The sequence below is a fragment of the Henningerozyma blattae genome, chromosome 2 (assembly GCF_000315915.1).
Source record: "Henningerozyma blattae CBS 6284 chromosome 2, complete genome".
Lineage (NCBI taxonomy): Eukaryota > Fungi > Ascomycota > Saccharomycetes > Saccharomycetales > Saccharomycetaceae > Henningerozyma > Henningerozyma blattae.
Genome location: NC_020186.1, coordinates 41,620 through 61,091, shown reverse-complemented (window position 1 = coordinate 61,091; position 19,472 = coordinate 41,620). Strand labels below are relative to the sequence as shown.

Sequence of the window (19,472 nt, the reverse complement as noted above, 5' to 3'; positions counted from 1 at the left end):
AACACAAATTAAATTACTGCAAGAGTTATACCTTCAAGTACTATCTAGTGAAATATTTTCTGGTTGTTTTGCAATGTCTACTCTTTTACCATCGTAACAGCCGTGGAAAAAATATTTATGCCGTTAAACTTTTTAGAAAAATACTTAATTGGGTGAATATTTCCTTTTATAACTTTTTTAGTTCATTTTCGTATCTAATATCTATACATGTAGTGATAAATACAGTAATTTTTATTTATTGCTTGCCTGAAGTGTTTGTTACACAATTTTCTAGCCATGTAAAAAAATGCATCATGTCACTTGTGTTTTTTTGATGAAAAATTCTTATAAAACTTCAAAAACCATTTTACATGTGAAATGCGGGAAATATTAATAATGAAATGCAGGTGGTTTTTAGAATTGAGGTTTATTATGTGCAATTAAAATTCTATATTCTTATGCTTCAACTAATAGAATATTCTTCTACAACGACTTGTGAATATTAACATTTATTAAACTATGTAGTAATCGCCCCCAGTTTTTTTCAAATAATATCAATATGCTATCACAAAAAGGGACCGCCTAAAGGTTAATATTGATTAGTAGCTGCATTAATATATTTTTTGCATATATGGATATTGGGTCTGCAAATCGTTCTCTACCAAAAAGCATAATTAGAATTAAGTTACCATAATTGTCTAAACAATTACTTTCACGTATTTTAACCAACACCCAAAATGTAGTCAATGGTCACATGCAGTTTGTGGTCGGATTTATCTTTCTTTATTCATTTCTAAGTGTCTTGAAAAAAATGTATATTTTAGGAAAATTGTTATTGTAACACATAAGATTTTAGGCATTGTGAAAAATAATTAAGAGGTAATGTAAAGGATTACATCAATTGCATTTTCCAATAAGTGAATATCTTTTTACCTATTTGGAGTAATATTATTTCTCAAATTTTTCCCTTGGCAGAAATTATCGATTCAACAATTAAAAGGATGGAATCTCGCAAATGGGGTTGTTTCTTGTTTGGGGCAACATATACTTTATCTTGAGTCTTAGTATTTAAATCAATTTACCTCTATTTAGAATAGATATTAAATAATAAAATGGATGGTTTTTTTATTAAACTGCTATACTCATTCTATAATAAATTATATTGAAATATCACTAACTAAGCAATCAAAAGCACATTAAAATTAAATGTGTATGCAGAATCCTAATCCGCTACACTTTATCCAAGCTATAGATTACCAAAATGTTGTTAATTGAAGGTTAAAGAATGAGTTCAGTTAGCTATTGTAAGATAAATCAGTTGCTTGCCATTCGATTAAAATTTAAAAAGAGTTTGATTAAGATGTCATCTATTAAGAGTTAACACTATATGCAATGATATATAAAATAACATTCCTTAATGCTATTGATCTGTAATAGTCCATTACTTCTAGTGTTATCTTTTCTATTGTAAAAATAAAATGTCATCGACTATTTAAATTATTAATTGGCATCTTTTTTTAGTATCTACTATGCTGCAAGCTGATATGAAAGTTATTATGGCTGATGGTTCTGCAAAGGCCATTTCTCAAGTTGAAAGAAATTCATTCGTAAAATGTGAAGATGGTTCAATATCTAGGGTTGTATCTATCAAACAAGACAAACAACAAATTTTTAAAATTAGTCAAAAAACAAAACATAGAGCTGATACTGGAGAACCAGGAAGGGTTGATCCAAAGAGAAAGAATATCTATGAGCTAATGAGCTTCGATTGTACTGCAGGACATGAATTGGTGCTCCGTACTTCATCAAAACCTAATTTAGAACAATCATATAAGAATAAACGATACCGAATCCGTTGGACATCTTTAGAAGACGCAATCACACCTGACGGAAGAGCTATTCAAATACCAAAGCATCATCATAAGTATTTCCAGATGACACCTGAAGGAAAATTAGACGCACTTATGTTTTTAAATGAAAAAATTCAGAATGATGCCAAACCAATTGATTTTCGTCTTCAAGTTCGTGACCTTGATCTCTTAACAGCTCAAATTAGAGTATCTACATTTTCAAAATTCTCACCAATACTTGGTGGTAATGGTGTACTTTCCAAATTTTTAACTGGTAAGAGACACTTAATCACATCCTCAGTAATAAATATGGCATGGTTACTAGGATTGTGGATGGGGGATGGAACTACAAAAGAACCTGAAATCACAGTCGATACAGTTGACAAGGAACTAATTAAAGCCCTTATTAAGAAAGGTGAGCAATGGGGAATATATCCCGAGTATGTCCCTGAACCAGAAGAAAAGAGAGCAAGACATCTTCGATTGTATTACGGTAATAAAGTGGAAGAGCCCAAAAAAACACGAAATCTAAGGAAGCATAACCCCTTCTGGGTTGTGGTTACTGCTCTGAATTTTAAAAGGGAAGGAGATGGTCAGAAACAAATTCCTCAATTTATGTGGGACGAAGATATTGAAGTACGTGAAGCTTTCCTTGCGGGTTTGATAGACTCTGATGGATACGTTAAGAAACAATTTGAAAGTAAAGGTATCTATAAGGCGGCTATCCAAACAATCTATCCATCTATTATGGAAGGTATTTCAAATATATCCAGGTCTTTAGGGATATCTGTTACTATAACAACTAGATCAGAAAGAAAAGAAAAAATTGGTGGGAAAAATTGTCATTGTAAATTTACCTTCGATTGCAATATTACTGGAGGAACAGCATTGCAAAATGTTTTAGCATATTGTCGAAGTGGTCATAAAAGAAGAGTTAGTCCTGATAAAATAATAAGGGAGCCTATCTATTTTGGGTTTAGTGATGAACAAGTAGGTGAAGATAGTGCGTACGGAATTGAGATAGAATCTAAAAAAAGTATTTTATTGGAGAATAAATTTGTGGTTAGCTCATGTGGTTCTCATTGTGAGCATGATCAACCAAAACTGACCAATAGAAAAAATTTAAAGCATTGTATTGCTTGTCCCCGTAAAGGTGTTCGTTATTTCTATAAAGATTGGAGCGGTAATAACCGTGTTTGTGGGCGTTGTTACGGTAGATATAAATTTAGTGGGTATCGTTGCTTTAATTGCCAATATGTTCCAGAAGCTAGAGAAATCAGAACAGCTAAGGTTGTTGGAGAAAGAACCGGTGTCACTCCTCAAGGGGAATTTGTGACTGGTTTGGAATGTAACCGTTGTTCAGGAATTCTTAAATATGATGAAATAAGGGTTATCCCAAGACAAGCCACAGCTGTTCGTACTATTAATTGAAGGTTACCCACATCGAGATTCTAGTTATTTAAAGTTGTAAAAATTATGTAATATATTCATTAGCAAACAAGGGGTTTATAGAACTACTTTATATCAAAAGATAATCATTATATATATATTGTGGAGTATACCAATAATCTTAAAAAATTTTGTGTTAAAAAGTAGAAAATAGACACAATTGTTAAACCGGCTTTCAAACTAAAAATTTGTGAAGACACAGTAGACTTATTTGAATATGTTTTTAAAAGAATAAGAAATATTTAAATTAAAACATAACTATGAGTGTATTATTGTGATATACAATGTGACGATATAACTAAGATACAAAGATAATGAGCTAGGCTATTATATATATAAATATTAAAAGTTTAACCTGGGCAAATTAAAGACCTTAACGGGAAGACATAGCCTTAGTGACAACTCTCTTCAAACCAACTTCAGCCTTTCTATATTCTTCAGCAGAAGCATCTTCGATTTCCAAAGCAGCCATAGCATCAGATAAAGCAGCTTCAATCTTAGATTTGGAACCTCTCTTCATCTTAGAAGATAAGACTGGGTCAGTAACGGTTTGTTCAATAGAAGCAACGTAAGATTCCAATCTTTGCTTGGCTTCATGTCTCTTGGCGAAAGCTTCATCAGCAGCCTTGAATTCTTCGGCTTGGTTAACCATCTTTTCGATTTCATCGGAAGATAATCTACCAACAGCGTTAGAAATAGTAATGTTAGCAGATTTACCAGTGGATTTTTCAACAGCAGTAACCTTTAAGATACCGTTAGCATCAACTTCGAAGATAGCTTCTAAGACTGGTTCACCAGCTGGCATTGGTGGAATGTTTTTCAAGTCGAATTCACCTAATAAAGTGTTTTCCTTACAGTTAACACGTTCACCTTGGTAAACTGGGAATTGAACAGAGGTTTGGTTGTCACCGACAGTGGTGAAAGTTCTTCTCTTAATAGTTGGAACGGTAGTATTTCTTGGAACAACAATACCGAAGATGTCACCCTGCATACCAACACCTAAGGATAATGGAGCAACATCTAATAATAATAAGTCCTTGGTTTCATCAGAAGTAGATTGACCAGTTAAGATAGCACCTTGGACAGCAGCACCGTAAGCAACAGCTTCATCTGGGTTAATAGATTTTTCTAATTGTTTACCATCAAAGAAATCAGATAATAATTTTTGAACCTTTGGAATTCTGGTAGAACCACCGACTAAGACAACTTCGTCAATTTGAGACTTTGGAATCTTAGCATCCTTTAAGACTTGTTCAACTGGTTCTAAAGTAGATTTGAATAAAGCAGCGTTTAAGTCTTCGAATCTAGCTCTGGTTAAAGAAGCTTCGAAATCTTCACCTTCGAATAAGGAGTCAACTTCAACAGTGGTTTGAGTAACAGAAGATAAAGTTCTCTTTGCTCTTTCAGCAGCAGTTCTTAATCTTCTTAAAGCTCTAGCATCACCAGAGATATCTAATTTAGTCTTCTTCTTGAATTCAGTTTTGAAGTGTTCCAATAAGTTGGTATCGAAATCTTGACCACCTAAATGGGTGTTACCAGAAGTAGATTTAACAGTGTAAACACCACCAGCAATGTGTAATAAGGAAACATCGAAAGTACCACCACCTAAATCGAAAATCAAAACATGTCTTTCCTTTTCAGATTTACCAGCACCTAAACCATAAGCAATAGCAGCTGCAGTTGGTTCATTGATGATTCTTAAGACGTTCAAACCAGAAATGGCACCAGCATCCTTGGTAGCTTGTCTTTGAGCATCGTTGAAATAAGCTGGAACAGTGATAACAGCTTTTTCGACCTTCTTACCGATTTTGGCTTCAGCAATTTCCTTCATTTTGGTCAAGACCATAGAAGAAATTTCTTGTGGAGAGAAAGTCTTGTTTTCACCTAAGTATTCAACTTCGATGACTGGAGCACCATCAACGTCGATAACTTTGAATGGCCAAGTTTTCATATCCTTTTGGACTGAGTCTTCGTCGAAAGATCTACCGATCAAACGCTTAGCATCGAAAACGGTGTTCTTTGGGTTCAAAGCAGCTTGGTTCTTAGCAGCATCACCAATTAATCTTTCTTCTGGGGTGAAAGCAACGAAAGATGGGGTAACTCTGTTACCTTGTTCGTTGGCAATAATTTCAACAGAAGATTCATAAGTAGCAACACAAGAGTAAGTGGTACCTAAATCGATACCGATAGCACCTTGGAAAACACCTTCAGCCATTTTTATTATGTTGAGTTCGAGGTCTGGATATTTTATAATAAAAACTTTTAAAAAAAATTAGTAATAAGAAAAAAAATATTAAAAGTTTTTATAAAAGTTATACTTAAGAATTAGAAAAACTTTTTATCCAACTGAAAATGAAGATGTTTATAAATCCTGAAACCCAGGAAGAAAAAAATTTTTTTACACTGAGTCTCTCGATGCTCATTAATAAAAAATGAAAAATTTTCCCATTTTTCACATAGGCGCTGCGGATGTTTCTGTGCCGCAGAAGAAATTTTTTATCTCTAGGCTTTTTTCAGAATTTTTTCAGCAAATTTTTTTTTCTATGCACGCAAAACTTCAATGAGAGAAAAAAAAAAATCTAAAAATCTAGAGAACATAAACTTTGGCGAAGACTTAGTAGAGAATCATGAAGTCTCTATCATGCATGTATGACGATGGAGGGGTTTTGCCGAATCGACAAGACTTTGCTGGACCAATTTGGAGGCAAAATCCAATTCAGGAAGTGTGTGTAGTTGGAATACCCGAAACGGTGTGGATTAAATAATTAAACTCTACACCAACATCGATTGGTGGAACGGTTGGCTTAATATTTATTGAGTTTGACGGTAGTTCAAGATTGTACATTATATCTTCTGTCAATGACTATTTTTCTTGAGTGTTTACGTATTTGAATCTTGTGTAATTACTTTTCTATTGATGAGCATCGTACACGTACCCGAGACACTAGTGATCCCAAATATTTAGTGAAATATTTGCTAGTTTTGGTAATTTTTTTTTTTTACCTGTAGTCATGATAAATTGAATTAATGAGTTTTTATCATCGCTTCGCTGCTCATCCCTGTTATCATGACCTTTCCTCCAAATTGAAAGTCACTCGTATAATTATATCCAAACTGTAACTATCATATATTTTGCTGATCATGAAATGGTAAACAACCATTGTCTAGGACGGAATTTTTTTTACTGTAGAATCTTCTTGTACGAATTAATGACTCCATAATTGTGAACGCTTTTGCTCTGCAATAGAGATTACCTGTTATAGAAATTGTTTGGTTCACTTCATTAGGATGCTTTCGTTGATATTGTGTTAACCGCTCAGGCAGCGGATGAACCTTTATAGTGGCACCTGAACTCTTCCGAATATCCTCCATACGCTCTCCGTTTTCTCCTATAAGGAATGTCACTTCTGTCTTGACAAGTACGATATCTTGTGACTCTATTCTGTTAGACATATCGATATCAGGCTCTCTGCTTGATTTATGTTCTAAGTATTGCATAGTTTCTATGGATGGCCTTATTGGATATAATGATCCCCTAATCATAGCTTGGTATTCATTTGCACTTAAAAAATGAACCAAATAAAGAAAAATAGAGGGTGATGGTAGAGTTGTAATAGTGAAATATTTCAAATCTGTGTTAATTACCCCGACGGAATGTATGCTTGTATCTTCGTTGAACATATGCCTGATACTTGCTAATATCGAGGGTGAGGAAACTTTAAAAGTTAACCATTTTAAATGATTAAACATACCCTGTATAAGATGATAAGAGAAGGACAAACATATGAGTACCTCGAAGGAAGCAAAACGATCTATTATTAAAATACGATCTAATGAAATAAGATTTTCTTTGATCATCTCTAATAAGGGAAACCAACTAATAACAACTTCAATTACTGGCCTCTGTAGAATGCACATCGATTGATCTGTAAAAACGTGGACATCACCAACTTCCATTCTTAAAATACTGTTAAGACCATCTTGTATATTATTATCATTACCAACCGAAGATGATCCTGTTAAAATTGGAAACTTATCAGAAGATATAGCGACACTTCTATATTTCAGTATATTATTGAATGTGCTCGATTCCATAATAACTAACTTTTATAGACCTTTTCTCAAGTTTCTTAATTTTTTTATTATTTTCTTTTATGGAATATTTTAAATTCTTCTCAATACCTGCCATGTAGATCTTTAGGCGGCAAATCCTTTTTTTATGACATCTTTTTTATTTGAGGACGGATATAAACAATAAAGCCTAAATAATAAAAAAAGTACTAAATTTATGTTATGCTGTTAATGATTATCGTGAAGTAGTATATTATATATAATTTTATTTACTGTAAAAGAAATTACTAAAGGAACTAAGAGTAGAATGAAACAATTCCTTTTAAGATATTTTAGGACGACACAATCTCATACAAGTATCTGGCTGCATGATAGATAAATGCAAACTGTTCTACCATTTGGACCATTTTTAACCGCTGTATTCTAAGCTGCATAACTACTTGCTCAACTAAATCATGATCATAATGCTGCATAGGAATACGGATGCCACCACTCCCTGATCCTGCAGTAGGAACTATTTTGAAATCGTTTGTATCATGCAACAGATGATCTAGCGCAATAAAAGTTCCTGATCGCCCTACACCTGCTGAGCAGTGAACAATGATTGGATTTTCATTAGAATTCAAGCTATGAGAATGCTGGCATAAATGCATGATAGGAACAACTTCTTCAGGCCTACTCATATCTTTCCATTGATCAAAGTAAAAATGATGAATTGTCTTAATAGGCTTCCCATATGAATTTTCACCAATTGGTTTTAGGTTCAATGTGGTTATTACATAATCACCATTTACTCTTTTGGCTTTAACAAATTCAACTTCCAATTCATTTGGGAATTCACTCACATCATCAGGTCCACCAGGCGTTTGTATTTTACTGATCTTTCTATTAGAGTCACCGTATTTTTCGCCCATGGGCCAATACTGATAACATTTCTCTCTCCCATTCTCGTTTAAAGGTGTTACCATCACAATAACAATATTTTCAAAAGGACACGAACTATAGCACATCTGCCAAAACTGTTGCCACGTATTACTTGTAGGACCCTGAGTAGCAATATAATAACCAGGGTTAATGCTTTGATTTCGAACATTCAACTTAACATATGAAGCATTGATATAATCGTTACCTCTTATTACATTCAATTTTACTCGGTTACGATCATAGGGCATTATATTAACATATCGGTTTCTTGAACTGTTACTCTTTAATACACTTTTACCTAGAGACCACCTAGAGGTATCTGGATTAACAGTTGCGTCTCTTAATCGTTGATCTTCCTGGTATTGAATATATTTGAATTTATGGACCAACTCCTTGTCAGATTGTTTCAGATATTCAGGCAAATTAGACATATTGATGTGCGCAGTATTCTTCAATTCTTAGGATAGCTAATAAAAATTATGTTCAGGAGTTTTTAATGATCTCTAAAAACTATATGTTGATTAAAAATTAATTTCTTGTGTTTTTTTATTTTTTTTAATTTCTTGTTTGTCATTGAAACTGGATCAAATTATATCTCGAAGTGAGGTACAATTTCAGATAAATACCCAATCTCCGGACTGACAAAACCCTTAACTCAATCAAAACAATCTTCTAGCATAACAATACACATTAAGTAATTTGAATGATTCTAATTAAGGAAGGCCTATTACATGGATAAAGAAAAGTCTATAGCTTTGTTGACCCTTTTCAAAGATGAGAAGGCCTCCAAGAAACATCGAAGAATGGCTTTACTATACATTACTGGATAGCAAAACTTTTCAACGTTTTGTTCAAAGACTATACAACAAGATTAATGGAATAAGTGAAACTAGCAAAACTACTCCTATGGACTCTGTACAGTTTTTGTACCGCCCAACAAGGATTCATAAACTCCGAGCTTATAAGGCATTATTTGTGGATGAATTTCGAAGAACATTGGGATTGACACCTCGAATACCCAAGTAATAAATTTTAGCTTAATACATTGTTTAAATAAATCAAGTTATGAAATATCTGCTGAATTATTTGCCATATGATGCTACAAAATTTTGAAAATAAGAGTATTAAATATTTTTGAAAAGAATGAGTTCATAACAGTTATGATAAATAAAATAACCATCAGGATAGCAGATATATATACAAACGAGACACCTGATATTGCTCAATATAACATTAAGGTAGAGAATTTTAGAAGAGTCTGTAGTATTTAGCTCTTATGATAACCTGTATTTTATATATCTCTCTAAGGGTGAAATCACACATTATTTCTTTCGTATGAAAAATACAATTTTTTAGACATCTCATGAATGAAATTTGAATATTTTCTTAGTTTTAAATTCTTTCTATGTATATGTACTATATATTAAGATTCGGAGATTTCATATTAGCGTCTTTTACCTTACAGTAAGAAAAAAAATAGATACTCAAATAAATAAGAAGTCGAATCCTAAACTGCTATTCAAAGGAACCTATTAATAGCCTTTTATATCAATAAATGCCGTTGATACACAAAGTAGGTCTATCAAAGATACGATGCAATAACAGTGAGCATTCTATTATAAGAATACGATGGATTACAATTTTTCAAAACCAATTTATGTCAAAGTTTCACACATCGTCTTACACTCTTAAAGATTCAATAAAAAACAATAATATCTCAAATAAGCCATCTAATAATGAGAAAAAACTTCCTAGACTAAAGATTAATCCCCCTTCTGCCCAACAAGTGATTAATTTCATAAATCAATCTAGTACAGTTCCAGACAAAGAAAAACAGCCAGAGTGGTTGAAACAAAAACTAGCAATCAAAAAAAAAATAAGTGGAGAAAGATGGGAACCAAAAAAGAAGGTATCAAGGGACGATATGTATAATATAAAATTTTTGAAACAAAGATACCCTGATCTCAATGCCACCCAAATAAGTCAAATATATAAAGTTTCACCAGATGCAATTAGAAGAATTTTGAAATCCAATTGGAGCCCTAACGAGAAAGAACTTTCGAACTTGCAAGAACGTTGGACACGAAGAGGTGAGAGAATTAAGGAACTTACTTCCCTCAGTAAAAAAGTTGTGCCAGATACAAATGAGATAATACCGAAAAATATTATTAGATTAGGCCAAGAAGTTAATGGTATTAGAAATTATAGAACTTTTGAACGGAAAAGCAAATATATTGAGGATAAAAAAGATACTAAACATAAGAAAAACTCTAAATTGTATTTATTGAAACGACTTCACCATTCTAAGTGATATATCTGTGCCGCAGGTCATTACATGCTTCATTGTAAATAAAAAAGTGCATATTTTACTTCTATTTAATTTATTAGAGTAATTATATAAATAATGTGTTATATAAATCCATTAATGAACTTTCCCTTTAATTCACGTATATTGGTAGTAATTTCATTTGATATTTTAGCAAGTTCACTGGAATTATCAGATAATTCCAATTGGTCAACTAATAAACGAGCTTGAAAGTTAAATAATTCTATTTGAGAATTCATAATCGCACTGTCCTCATCATTGTCGGTATCCCTAGACCTCCATTCAGAATTATTAAACCGTATCAATCGTTTATTACAATCAGTTAAATGCTTATTTATTCTAGTTATAGCTCCATACATTGAAACGTTTTCTCTAGAATGGCCATTAGTTTTAGTTAAACCATAATAATCAAAACCATCTTCAACATCTGAATTGCTAAAATGTAAATGAATATCACTTTCATCTCTTACATTGCCGTCGCCATCAACGTTTTTAGAATATCTTTGAAGTTTTTGAACCAAAGAACGAGCCTTTAGAAGGGTGAATGCGCTAAATTCATATCGTTGTTGTATCTGTTTTTCAAGTGAGGGTTGAACAAAGTATTTGATAATTATATAAAATATTGATGTTATTATGCCGGAGCCATGGAGGAGTCTTTGTATTAGAATAAATGTTACGTTGGGTCTCTTACCTACTATTATATTACTTTCTGTTGGCCAGTCAACCGTTATTGTTTCTGAAGTCATTATTTTTGCTTGACTATTTGGTTTCTTTAATTTACTTTTTTACTTATTACTATATTTTTTAAGGTATTAAATTATATATCTCAACTTCGCGATATATACTTACAAATATAAAATAGGGAGGATTATTACTATGATATACAAAATGCAAATAAGAAACTTCAAAAAGTATCGTGAACTTACAGAAAATATTATTCGATGTCCAATAACATACATATATACATATATATATATATATATATATAAATAACTAGCCATTTAGTGTACCAGCTAGAAGAAATAGAGTGAATAATGACGACTCCGAGGGATCAAAAATATCTTTGATAGCAATTTAAGAAATAGAAATGTCAAATAAGTGAAATGGAATACTTCCATATATAAAGTTTTTACAGTATTTATCGCTATCAGGTGTCAGTTCTACATAGCTACATCCGAATAGCTAGTTATTCTTGTAATCATATATATGCTATTCGGATACGCTATAGATGCTCTTCATATCTTTCCTAAAACATATATATAAAGCTTGTATTAAACTCAAAATTGTTTTTCGTTTTAAGTAGCATATAATGTTTACAATAAAAGGATAATTAGCTTCGAGCTCATATTAAGGATTACTAATATTATCTCATTGAAGTAGTATCAAAACTACAAAGTAAATGCTCATCTTTATTTTTATAATGCGAATCATACCATCTGTTTTATAAGGCCTACGGAATTTTTTAAATGAAGAATCTTCATCATGGTAACTATTTCCATCATTTGCGGATTTTCCATCTCCCTTAGAGCTAGAATCATCATCCTTAGGAAGATGAGACCTCGATTTTCCAGCTCTCTTCTTTAATAGTTTATTGATAGTATCTTGCTTCTCCTCTTCTAATCTCTTTTCACTCAGATTTTTACGTTTCCTGGCGTTTTCAGCTCTACGAAGCTGGATCTCCTCTTCAGTCAATTGTTTCTTATTCGAACCATCGTCTAAAATGTCAAGTAACATACGACTTCTGCTATGATGTGCTGAAAGTGATTCAACAGTACTTTCTTTTACATCGTCAGCCTCAGTGATTGGTTCTGAGTGTACTACAATATCCTCCTGTTTTTCATCTTCACCGGTACCATTATCGTCACTTTCTCGAAGTTCAGGAACTTCAACTTCATCTTCCTCCTCTTGGACTAGCTCATCAATATCAGCTTCCTCTTCTACTTCTTCATCGTGGTCTTCTTCTTCTTCATCATCTTCAACAATTCTTGAGACTGTGACCCTCCTACTTGGTGACACAATTAGTTCATCGTCTTCAGTGTCAGCTTCTAGACGACTTCTTTTCTTGGATGCCAACCTAGACTTATTCTTCGTGCTAGACTTAGATTTACTTTTAAAATTGGTGGGAGTTTCGACATATTCTTCATCCTTTGAGGAACCTGAATCTTCATCAGACTCGATCCACTCTTTTTCACTTTCCATTACGCAGTAGTTAAATCAATTTCTAAATTATATTAGTAGAACTTACAGGTTCTTTTAATAAAATGAAAAGTTCTTAAAGTTTCTTGTATTATATATTGACATGTTATTAAAAAGGTACATCAAATTTAAATTCCAAGCCTCCTCTCTCACCGCGGAATATTAAAGCGATGAGTTTAAATAAGATATGCTACTAAACTATATCCAATAAGAAACAAAATTCGAACAAAATTATATAAAAAAATACTTTTAAAATCTTTACCGACAATAAACATACCATTCAGTACTGAAGTCAGATCTATAGCCAATACTGAAAAAAGAAACATAAATTTTAGGTATTAATAAGTGTCTATTACTTTTATATCCCCTAAAAATACCACATAAAGATTATCTTTTAAAAAATAAAATACCAATATCATAACAATGGTATCACAATTACTGTTTTGCAAGTCAAAAGTGTTTGTACATCCAACAAGGGTTGCGCAAGATAATGTTCCTGGGTATTTATTGGTAACCTATGATCCAGATCAGCAACCGCAAGATTCCTCGATATCATGGATACCTGAATCTGGGCTTTCAAAAGCTCACGATATATTTCTGAAGAACTCTGATTTAAAATTGGGTAAGTCGAATGATTCATCTTTAACTGGGATCTCATACAACCCAATGATATTAACTGAAGGACTGTGTAACACTTGGTCTTTTACAGTAAGATTAAGCTCATTATATTCTCTTCAATTTAGATTACCATCACCCAGTGGTTGGTGGTTTGGTTCTTTAATAATATATGCTAAATCTCCACAAGAAACTGAGACTTTTCCCGTTTTATTTTTCCATGATGATCAGTGCCAGTCTACAATAGATAAACAAAAAGAACTGAATAAGTCGATGAGCCCATTTGGTGAATCTGGAGAGATGTACTGGGGGGGCGCTGATTTTAGAAATATTATTCGCAAATTAGTAGATCTTCAAAAGACTAAAGTTGATCCGACTGTATGGCTAATTAATGCTACTCTTGAAGACTTAAGAAATTTTTCACCAGAAAGTTTAACAAGGAGAAGTGATGGTATTCCAAAAAATATTGATCCATTAACAGACGTTCAAGAAAGTTTCTGGAATAAATGGGAGTCAACAAAATGGAGCATGATGGCCAAACTAGCAGATGCAACCTCAAAGACGGGCTCATTCGTTGGTGGCTTAATACGTAAACATCCCTTAGTTAAATTAGCAGAGAAAAATAGTGACAATCCATATGTACAAAAGTTATTAAAAAATGAGAAGGTCCAAGAGATACAGGATGATTTTGATTCTGCAAGAATTTATTTAGCTAAGTGGGCGTTAGGCGTTAAGGAGCAATCTGAAAGATATCAACAACTCAATCGATTGAATGATACTTATAGAAAGATGTTAACGAACGAATTAGATATTGATATAGACAATAATATCCAATTCACAAATGAAGAATTAAACAAATCTATGGAAAGAAATTTCCCATTAACAAAACAAAAATGGGATTCATTATTTGATTCTCAAGGCCGCCTAACAATAACAGTTAATGAAATGAAAGACTTCATTTTCCACGGCGGTATTGAAACTATGGAATTGAAAAAAGAAGTTTGGTTATTTTTGTTTAATGTTTATCCATGGGATTCCTCTAATGATGAAAGGTTACAGATTAATGAAACATTGCGAGAAATATATGAGAATGATTATAAATCTAAATGGGTTAACAGACATAAGAATGAAGATCCAGCTGAAGAAGAATATTGGCAAGATCAAATCTTTCGAATTGAGAAAGATGTTAAAAGGAATGATCGTCATATCGATATTTATAAGTATAATACTATTGATGGCAAGAAGCCCCAAAATCAAAAACCGAAGGCAAGTTATGTTTCTGAGATAGAGGCCTCTATGATACAAGATGAAAGTAATTCAGGTACCATTAAGGATGATCATATTGACGATGAAAATTTAGAGGCTTTAAACGAAGACGAAGGTGAAACAAATTACGAAGAACAATTTGATGAAGATGAACATTGGAAAATTTTAAATCCAAATCTACAAACATTAAGAAATATCTTAATCAGCTATAATATACATAACTCTAATTTGGGGTATGTGCAAGGGATGACTGATCTTTTATCTCCGTTATATTATATAATTCGTGATGAGGCACTAACTTTCTGGTGTTTTGTCAATTTTATGGAAAGAATGGAACGAAATTTTTTAAGAGATCAGTCTGGTATTCGAGATCAGATGTTAACATTATCAGAATTATGCAATATGATGCTACCAAAATTAAATGAACATTTAAATAAATGCGATTCATCAAATTTATTCTTTTGTTTCCGATTTTTATTAGTTTGGTTTAAGAGAGAATTTTCGATGGAAGATATTTGCTATATTTGGGAGAATTTTTTAACCGATTATTATAGCTCACAATATCAACTATTTTTCATGCTAGCTATATTACAAAAAAATAGTAATATTGTGATAGATAGTTTTACCCAATTTGATCAAGTATTAAAGTATTTTAATGATATTCAAAACTCAATGGATTGGAAAGATTTAATGATCAGAAGTGAATTATTATTTATTAAATTCCGGAAATCAATGGAACTCCTTGAAAGGAAAAAGGAAATGCTATCTAATATGGAAAAGAATGGTAGATTATTAAGCGAAGAAGATAAGCTAATACTTAATAATGAGACGAAATATTTAAGTACATTATTATCTAAAAAATTAATAATTCAAACAGAGGGTGACAGAACTATTGATTCATTAAAATAAATACTTTGAAATGGGAATGGAAAACTAATTATATATTTAAGTAAAAAATAGGTTATATATTTAAGTAAAAAAAACAAATTGTCATGAAACGTATATAAATAAGAGAGAAAAAAAATACACATAGGCGCAATTAAGTAGTTATAGGATCGTGAAATTAAATTTAATATCGTAGTGTATTTTTGGGGTTGCATGTAATGTAATGTAATGAATAGTGTATTGTAACGTAAGGATATATAAGGATATAAATGTGAAGCAGATAAGAATTAGATCAAATCAAATCTCTATCAATGAATTTTCTTCTTAATTCTATTCTACCTTCACCATGTTTTTGTCTTAATTCTTCTAGATCATCCGGATCTCCATTTCTTAGAAGTTCATCATCTTCCTCAGTCCAAACCCCAGGTAAATGTCCTGGAGGATTCACTGAGTCTCTAAACATATGCATGAAATATCTTGGGAACATCATTAGATCACCTGAAAGACAGGTAAGGATCTTTGTACTGAAACTCTTTCTGATCCCTAGTTCATTAGCCAGGATTTGTACCAATTGTTCTGCATCTGTAGGTTCATAAGATCTTGTGATGATATCATTCAATCTATTGTTAAATTCTTCAGTGGAGCCTAAGTTAAAGAAAGTTGGCAAGAATAAGTCTGTTGTTGCTATAGATGGTGGGAATTCAATAGAACTTGGGAGAATAGGTGGTAATGTTTCTGATTCTTTTAAGAAGCGTGCTCTAATTGATTTAGCAACTTTATCAGAGTAGTCTAATTGAGAATCTTTTGAAGAATCTGAATCATCATCTGTATTTGAATCTGGCTCATCTATTTTGGATTTAATATCTATATTATCATCCGATATCGTATTTGCTTGCTCTTGTTTTGAAATAGATTCCCCTATTTGAGAGATGAAATTCATTGTATCAGCGTCAATGAAATCTGTTGAGTTTGCATTTGCATTAGCTGTTGCATTTGCAGTGGCAGCAGCAGCAGCAGCAGCAACTTCTGCACCTGAAACCAAAGTTTCATATATTCTTTGTCTCTTTGCTTGATTATTGAAGTTTCCAGGTATAGAGTTTGATTTTGATTCTTGTGGAGTGGATAATGAAAAAGCGTTGTCTCTTTGTTGGGCAGATCTTTTACTACGATTCGTTAGATTTTTCATTGGTTCGGGGGTTGTACCATTTGTAATTGATGATTCATAATATTGAATATAATTATCAATTCCGTAAGGGATTAAAAATTTTCTAAAACGATCTCTCCAAGCATTTTCTGTGTGAGTCACATTTGAATCAGCAAATGTCTTAAAAAATTCTCTTGCTACTGGCCCTCTACGTACTCCAACACGATAATCTTCAAAGCTTGGTATGGAGCTTTGTTCTTGTTCATTTGCTAAGATTGATATATCTTTATAAAATTGTTTTTTTAAAGCAATTGCCAATTGATAATCTTCTTGAGCTGTGAACTTTCTTTTTAAAGAAGGGGGTAATGTTTTTGTTTTAATTAGATCACCGGTCTTTGGGTCTTTTATCAATCTCCCGTTCGAATCAACCATATAAACGTATTCCAATCGTTTGGAAAGATATACTCTATACCTATGCCTAATAGAATTCCCCGTATGATTTGTTACGTAGTGTGCAATTTCATCAAATAATGTATGTGTAGTGCGTCTTGTTGGATTTTTCCTTACAATATCTAAAATAAATTCATCTTCCTCTTCTGTGAAGGAAGCCTTTGAATGAGATGAGGAGGTCAAATTTGGTTTTGAAAGCAGTACCCGAGTAGAGCCATATACTGAGGTTGTAGAAGGTGTCGACTTGACTTTATCAGATATCGTAAGTAAATTGGACTGGGAAGCAGTAGTAGAGGTGGCATTACTAAAGGGAATTAAGTATTGATCTTTTTCTAAAAGGGTATTAGCATTGATACATTCCTTGATATATGTGGGTGAAAGCGTACTGATACCTGTGTTGTTGTAGGGACAGATAACAAAAGAATCGACAGAGTCTTGAGAGGGCAATTGGTTCAAAATGATAGCATTATTGTTAATTAGGGAGTCTTTTAATTGCTCAATTGTGAGCGTAGAATCGTAAGCTGTCTTCTCCGTAGGAATATAGAATGAGAGACCAGTGAAGATACCAATTTTATCAGAATTTTTATTACTCTCAAGCCCTATTGTTCCAGTATCAGATGTGGTTGTTGTAGAAGTTAAATTTTCGATGGATTCGTTATTTGTATTGACAGTTGTAGCTTCATTTGCAGAAGATATCACTGTATCAGATAAAGTAACCTGTATATCTTGTGTAGCACCATCTGTTGTAGGAGCTGTATCGTAATCTTGGGAAGACATTGTAATGTTGAAGTTGGTGATGAGCTATTGTTGATGTTGATGGTGTGGTGTCAAGTTGTATTGTTTTCTTCAAGTGGGTAATTTAAATCCCACCACCCGGAGCGCGAAATGGAATAAAAGAGAGACCAGAATGGCGTTACCCGGTGGATAGGGTTTGAAGAGGGTTCAGGGGTAGAAGATAGGGTTGATAAATAGTGCTCGATGAATCACGTGCAGGTATTCTGACACTAATTCAATGGAGTGTCAGTAATGATATTGACATTGCCACTTATAATGTATGTAAAGGATAATAGCTATATACAGGTTATGATACATTACAATAGCATAAATGGATACTGACACAGGGTAATAGTCAGTTTTAGGTTTGTATTTATGATAATGTTATGAGATCTCCAAGCCAAGAGTAGGAATAAAGTTGGTATTGTGTTTTAGGTTAGGAAAATTATTAAATAATGTACCAGAGGTTTACTTCTCACTTGAGCTCAAATAATAATCACGGAAATTTGAAAATTATTCTCTTTATTTATTCTTGTTTTACTTATTTTCCATATCTAAAAAAAAAATATCCAGATAAATAAACCATTTAGATCTATCTTTAAGCTTTGTATAATAATTAGAGAATTATCCATTTTAAAACTATCATTTCTTCGGTATGATATGCTTTTCAAACCAGTTCATTTAAAATCCTTCAAACGTTTTATATTGATCGGTAGAAAGCGTAGACGAGACTATTATTGCGTCATATACAAAAAAAATGATCTTAGAGTGTTCTTCTTTACCACACGAATTCAACTAATATGTCCTATCTTAGTAGGAAGCCAATATTGGCCATTATATTTCTGATCCGTGTCGCACCATGCATAGGATTTCTACTTGTTGTTGAGCAAATATAGTATTGGGCCCTACTTAGATCTAGTAATTTATAGTTTTTTTTGAAACAATAATAATTGAAAGTAAAAAATATTAGTCCCTCCCACAATTTGGTCTAGTCGATATTCTAACTATTCCAACTACTGTGGCTATATTTTTACGTAGACGTATGATTCCTCATAGTAAAGTGTAAAATGAAAAAACAAAAATTAATTATATGGTTTACATATATAGTTGCCAAATGTCTTGCTTTGCTCTTATTTTCTCTTGGAATGTAACGCTATTTATTCACCGTACAAGTTAATTTGATAATTTGTTGTACACCCTAATAAATTGAAAAATTAATAATTTCAAAAACTGTAAAGAATACAGTATAACTTTGAATAGTTATCATATCTAAAGATAGAATTATTCATTCTTTATCAATGGTTATGCAAAAATAAATATATATTACAAATCGAAACCAAACATTCCAATATATGTATATGCTAATATTGAAAATTATTTATCGGCACCATTTGCATTCAAACTTCTTAAATATGAAATAATTAATGATTTTCGTTGCTATGATAATTTGTAAACCTTTAGCATAATAAAATATATGTCACTGCACTTGTTTTTATAGTATCTTTTATTTTTTTTTATCAACTGAGGGTTCTCAGGTTTAGAA

At 32.3% G+C, this 19,472-nt stretch overlaps 10 protein-coding genes across 10 annotated transcripts; 4 read left to right on the top strand and 6 right to left on the bottom strand.

Moving 5' to 3' along the window:
* Window positions 1–1,508: 1,508 nt before the first annotated feature.
* On the top strand, window positions 1,509–3,260 carry HO (Hop; the record flags this gene model as incomplete). Its single annotated transcript, XM_004178349.1, has 1 exon — window positions 1,509–3,260. One exon carries the CDS (start codon window positions 1,509–1,511, stop codon window positions 3,258–3,260), a length of 1,752 nt encoding a protein of 583 aa, XP_004178397.1.
* A 391-nt stretch (window positions 3,261–3,651) lies between these two features.
* TBLA0B00320 (uncharacterized protein) lies at window positions 3,652–5,493 on the bottom strand (the record flags this gene model as incomplete). The annotated part of the gene is made up of 1 exon (XM_004178348.1): window positions 3,652–5,493. One exon carries the CDS (start codon window positions 5,491–5,493, stop codon window positions 3,652–3,654), a length of 1,842 nt encoding a protein of 613 aa, XP_004178396.1.
* Window positions 5,494–6,401: 908 nt separating this feature from the next.
* Window positions 6,402–7,373, bottom strand: MER1 (Mer1p; the record flags this gene model as incomplete). Its single annotated transcript, XM_004178347.1, has 1 exon — window positions 6,402–7,373. One exon carries the CDS (start codon window positions 7,371–7,373, stop codon window positions 6,402–6,404), a length of 972 nt encoding a protein of 323 aa, XP_004178395.1.
* Window positions 7,374–7,681: 308 nt separating this feature from the next.
* On the bottom strand, window positions 7,682–8,704 carry PTP1 (tyrosine protein phosphatase PTP1; the record flags this gene model as incomplete). Its single annotated transcript, XM_004178346.1, has 1 exon — window positions 7,682–8,704. One exon carries the CDS (start codon window positions 8,702–8,704, stop codon window positions 7,682–7,684), a length of 1,023 nt encoding a protein of 340 aa, XP_004178394.1.
* A 343-nt stretch (window positions 8,705–9,047) lies between these two features.
* Window positions 9,048–9,299, top strand: MRX7 (Mrx7p; the record flags this gene model as incomplete). The annotated part of the gene is made up of 1 exon (XM_004178345.1): window positions 9,048–9,299. One exon carries the CDS (start codon window positions 9,048–9,050, stop codon window positions 9,297–9,299), a length of 252 nt encoding a protein of 83 aa, XP_004178393.1.
* Window positions 9,300–9,930: 631 nt separating this feature from the next.
* Window positions 9,931–10,584, top strand: RRG9 (mitochondrial ribosome assembly protein RRG9; the record flags this gene model as incomplete). The annotated part of the gene is made up of 1 exon (XM_004178344.1): window positions 9,931–10,584. One exon carries the CDS (start codon window positions 9,931–9,933, stop codon window positions 10,582–10,584), a length of 654 nt encoding a protein of 217 aa, XP_004178392.1.
* Window positions 10,585–10,682: 98 nt separating this feature from the next.
* Window positions 10,683–11,345, bottom strand: PEX17 (Pex17p; the record flags this gene model as incomplete). The annotated part of the gene is made up of 1 exon (XM_004178343.1): window positions 10,683–11,345. The coding sequence occupies one exon, from the start codon at window positions 11,343–11,345 to the stop codon at window positions 10,683–10,685; it is 663 nt and encodes a 220-aa protein (XP_004178391.1).
* A 622-nt stretch (window positions 11,346–11,967) lies between these two features.
* IES2 (Ies2p) lies at window positions 11,968–12,798 on the bottom strand (the record flags this gene model as incomplete). Its single annotated transcript, XM_004178342.1, has 1 exon — window positions 11,968–12,798. The coding sequence occupies one exon, from the start codon at window positions 12,796–12,798 to the stop codon at window positions 11,968–11,970; it is 831 nt and encodes a 276-aa protein (XP_004178390.1).
* A 420-nt stretch (window positions 12,799–13,218) lies between these two features.
* On the top strand, window positions 13,219–15,585 carry GYP7 (GTPase-activating protein GYP7; the record flags this gene model as incomplete). The annotated part of the gene is made up of 1 exon (XM_004178341.1): window positions 13,219–15,585. The coding sequence occupies one exon, from the start codon at window positions 13,219–13,221 to the stop codon at window positions 15,583–15,585; it is 2,367 nt and encodes a 788-aa protein (XP_004178389.1).
* Window positions 15,586–15,853: 268 nt separating this feature from the next.
* Window positions 15,854–17,932, bottom strand: RAP1 (DNA-binding transcription factor RAP1; the record flags this gene model as incomplete). Its single annotated transcript, XM_004178340.1, has 1 exon — window positions 15,854–17,932. The coding sequence occupies one exon, from the start codon at window positions 17,930–17,932 to the stop codon at window positions 15,854–15,856; it is 2,079 nt and encodes a 692-aa protein (XP_004178388.1).
* Window positions 17,933–19,472: the final 1,540 nt, after the last annotated feature.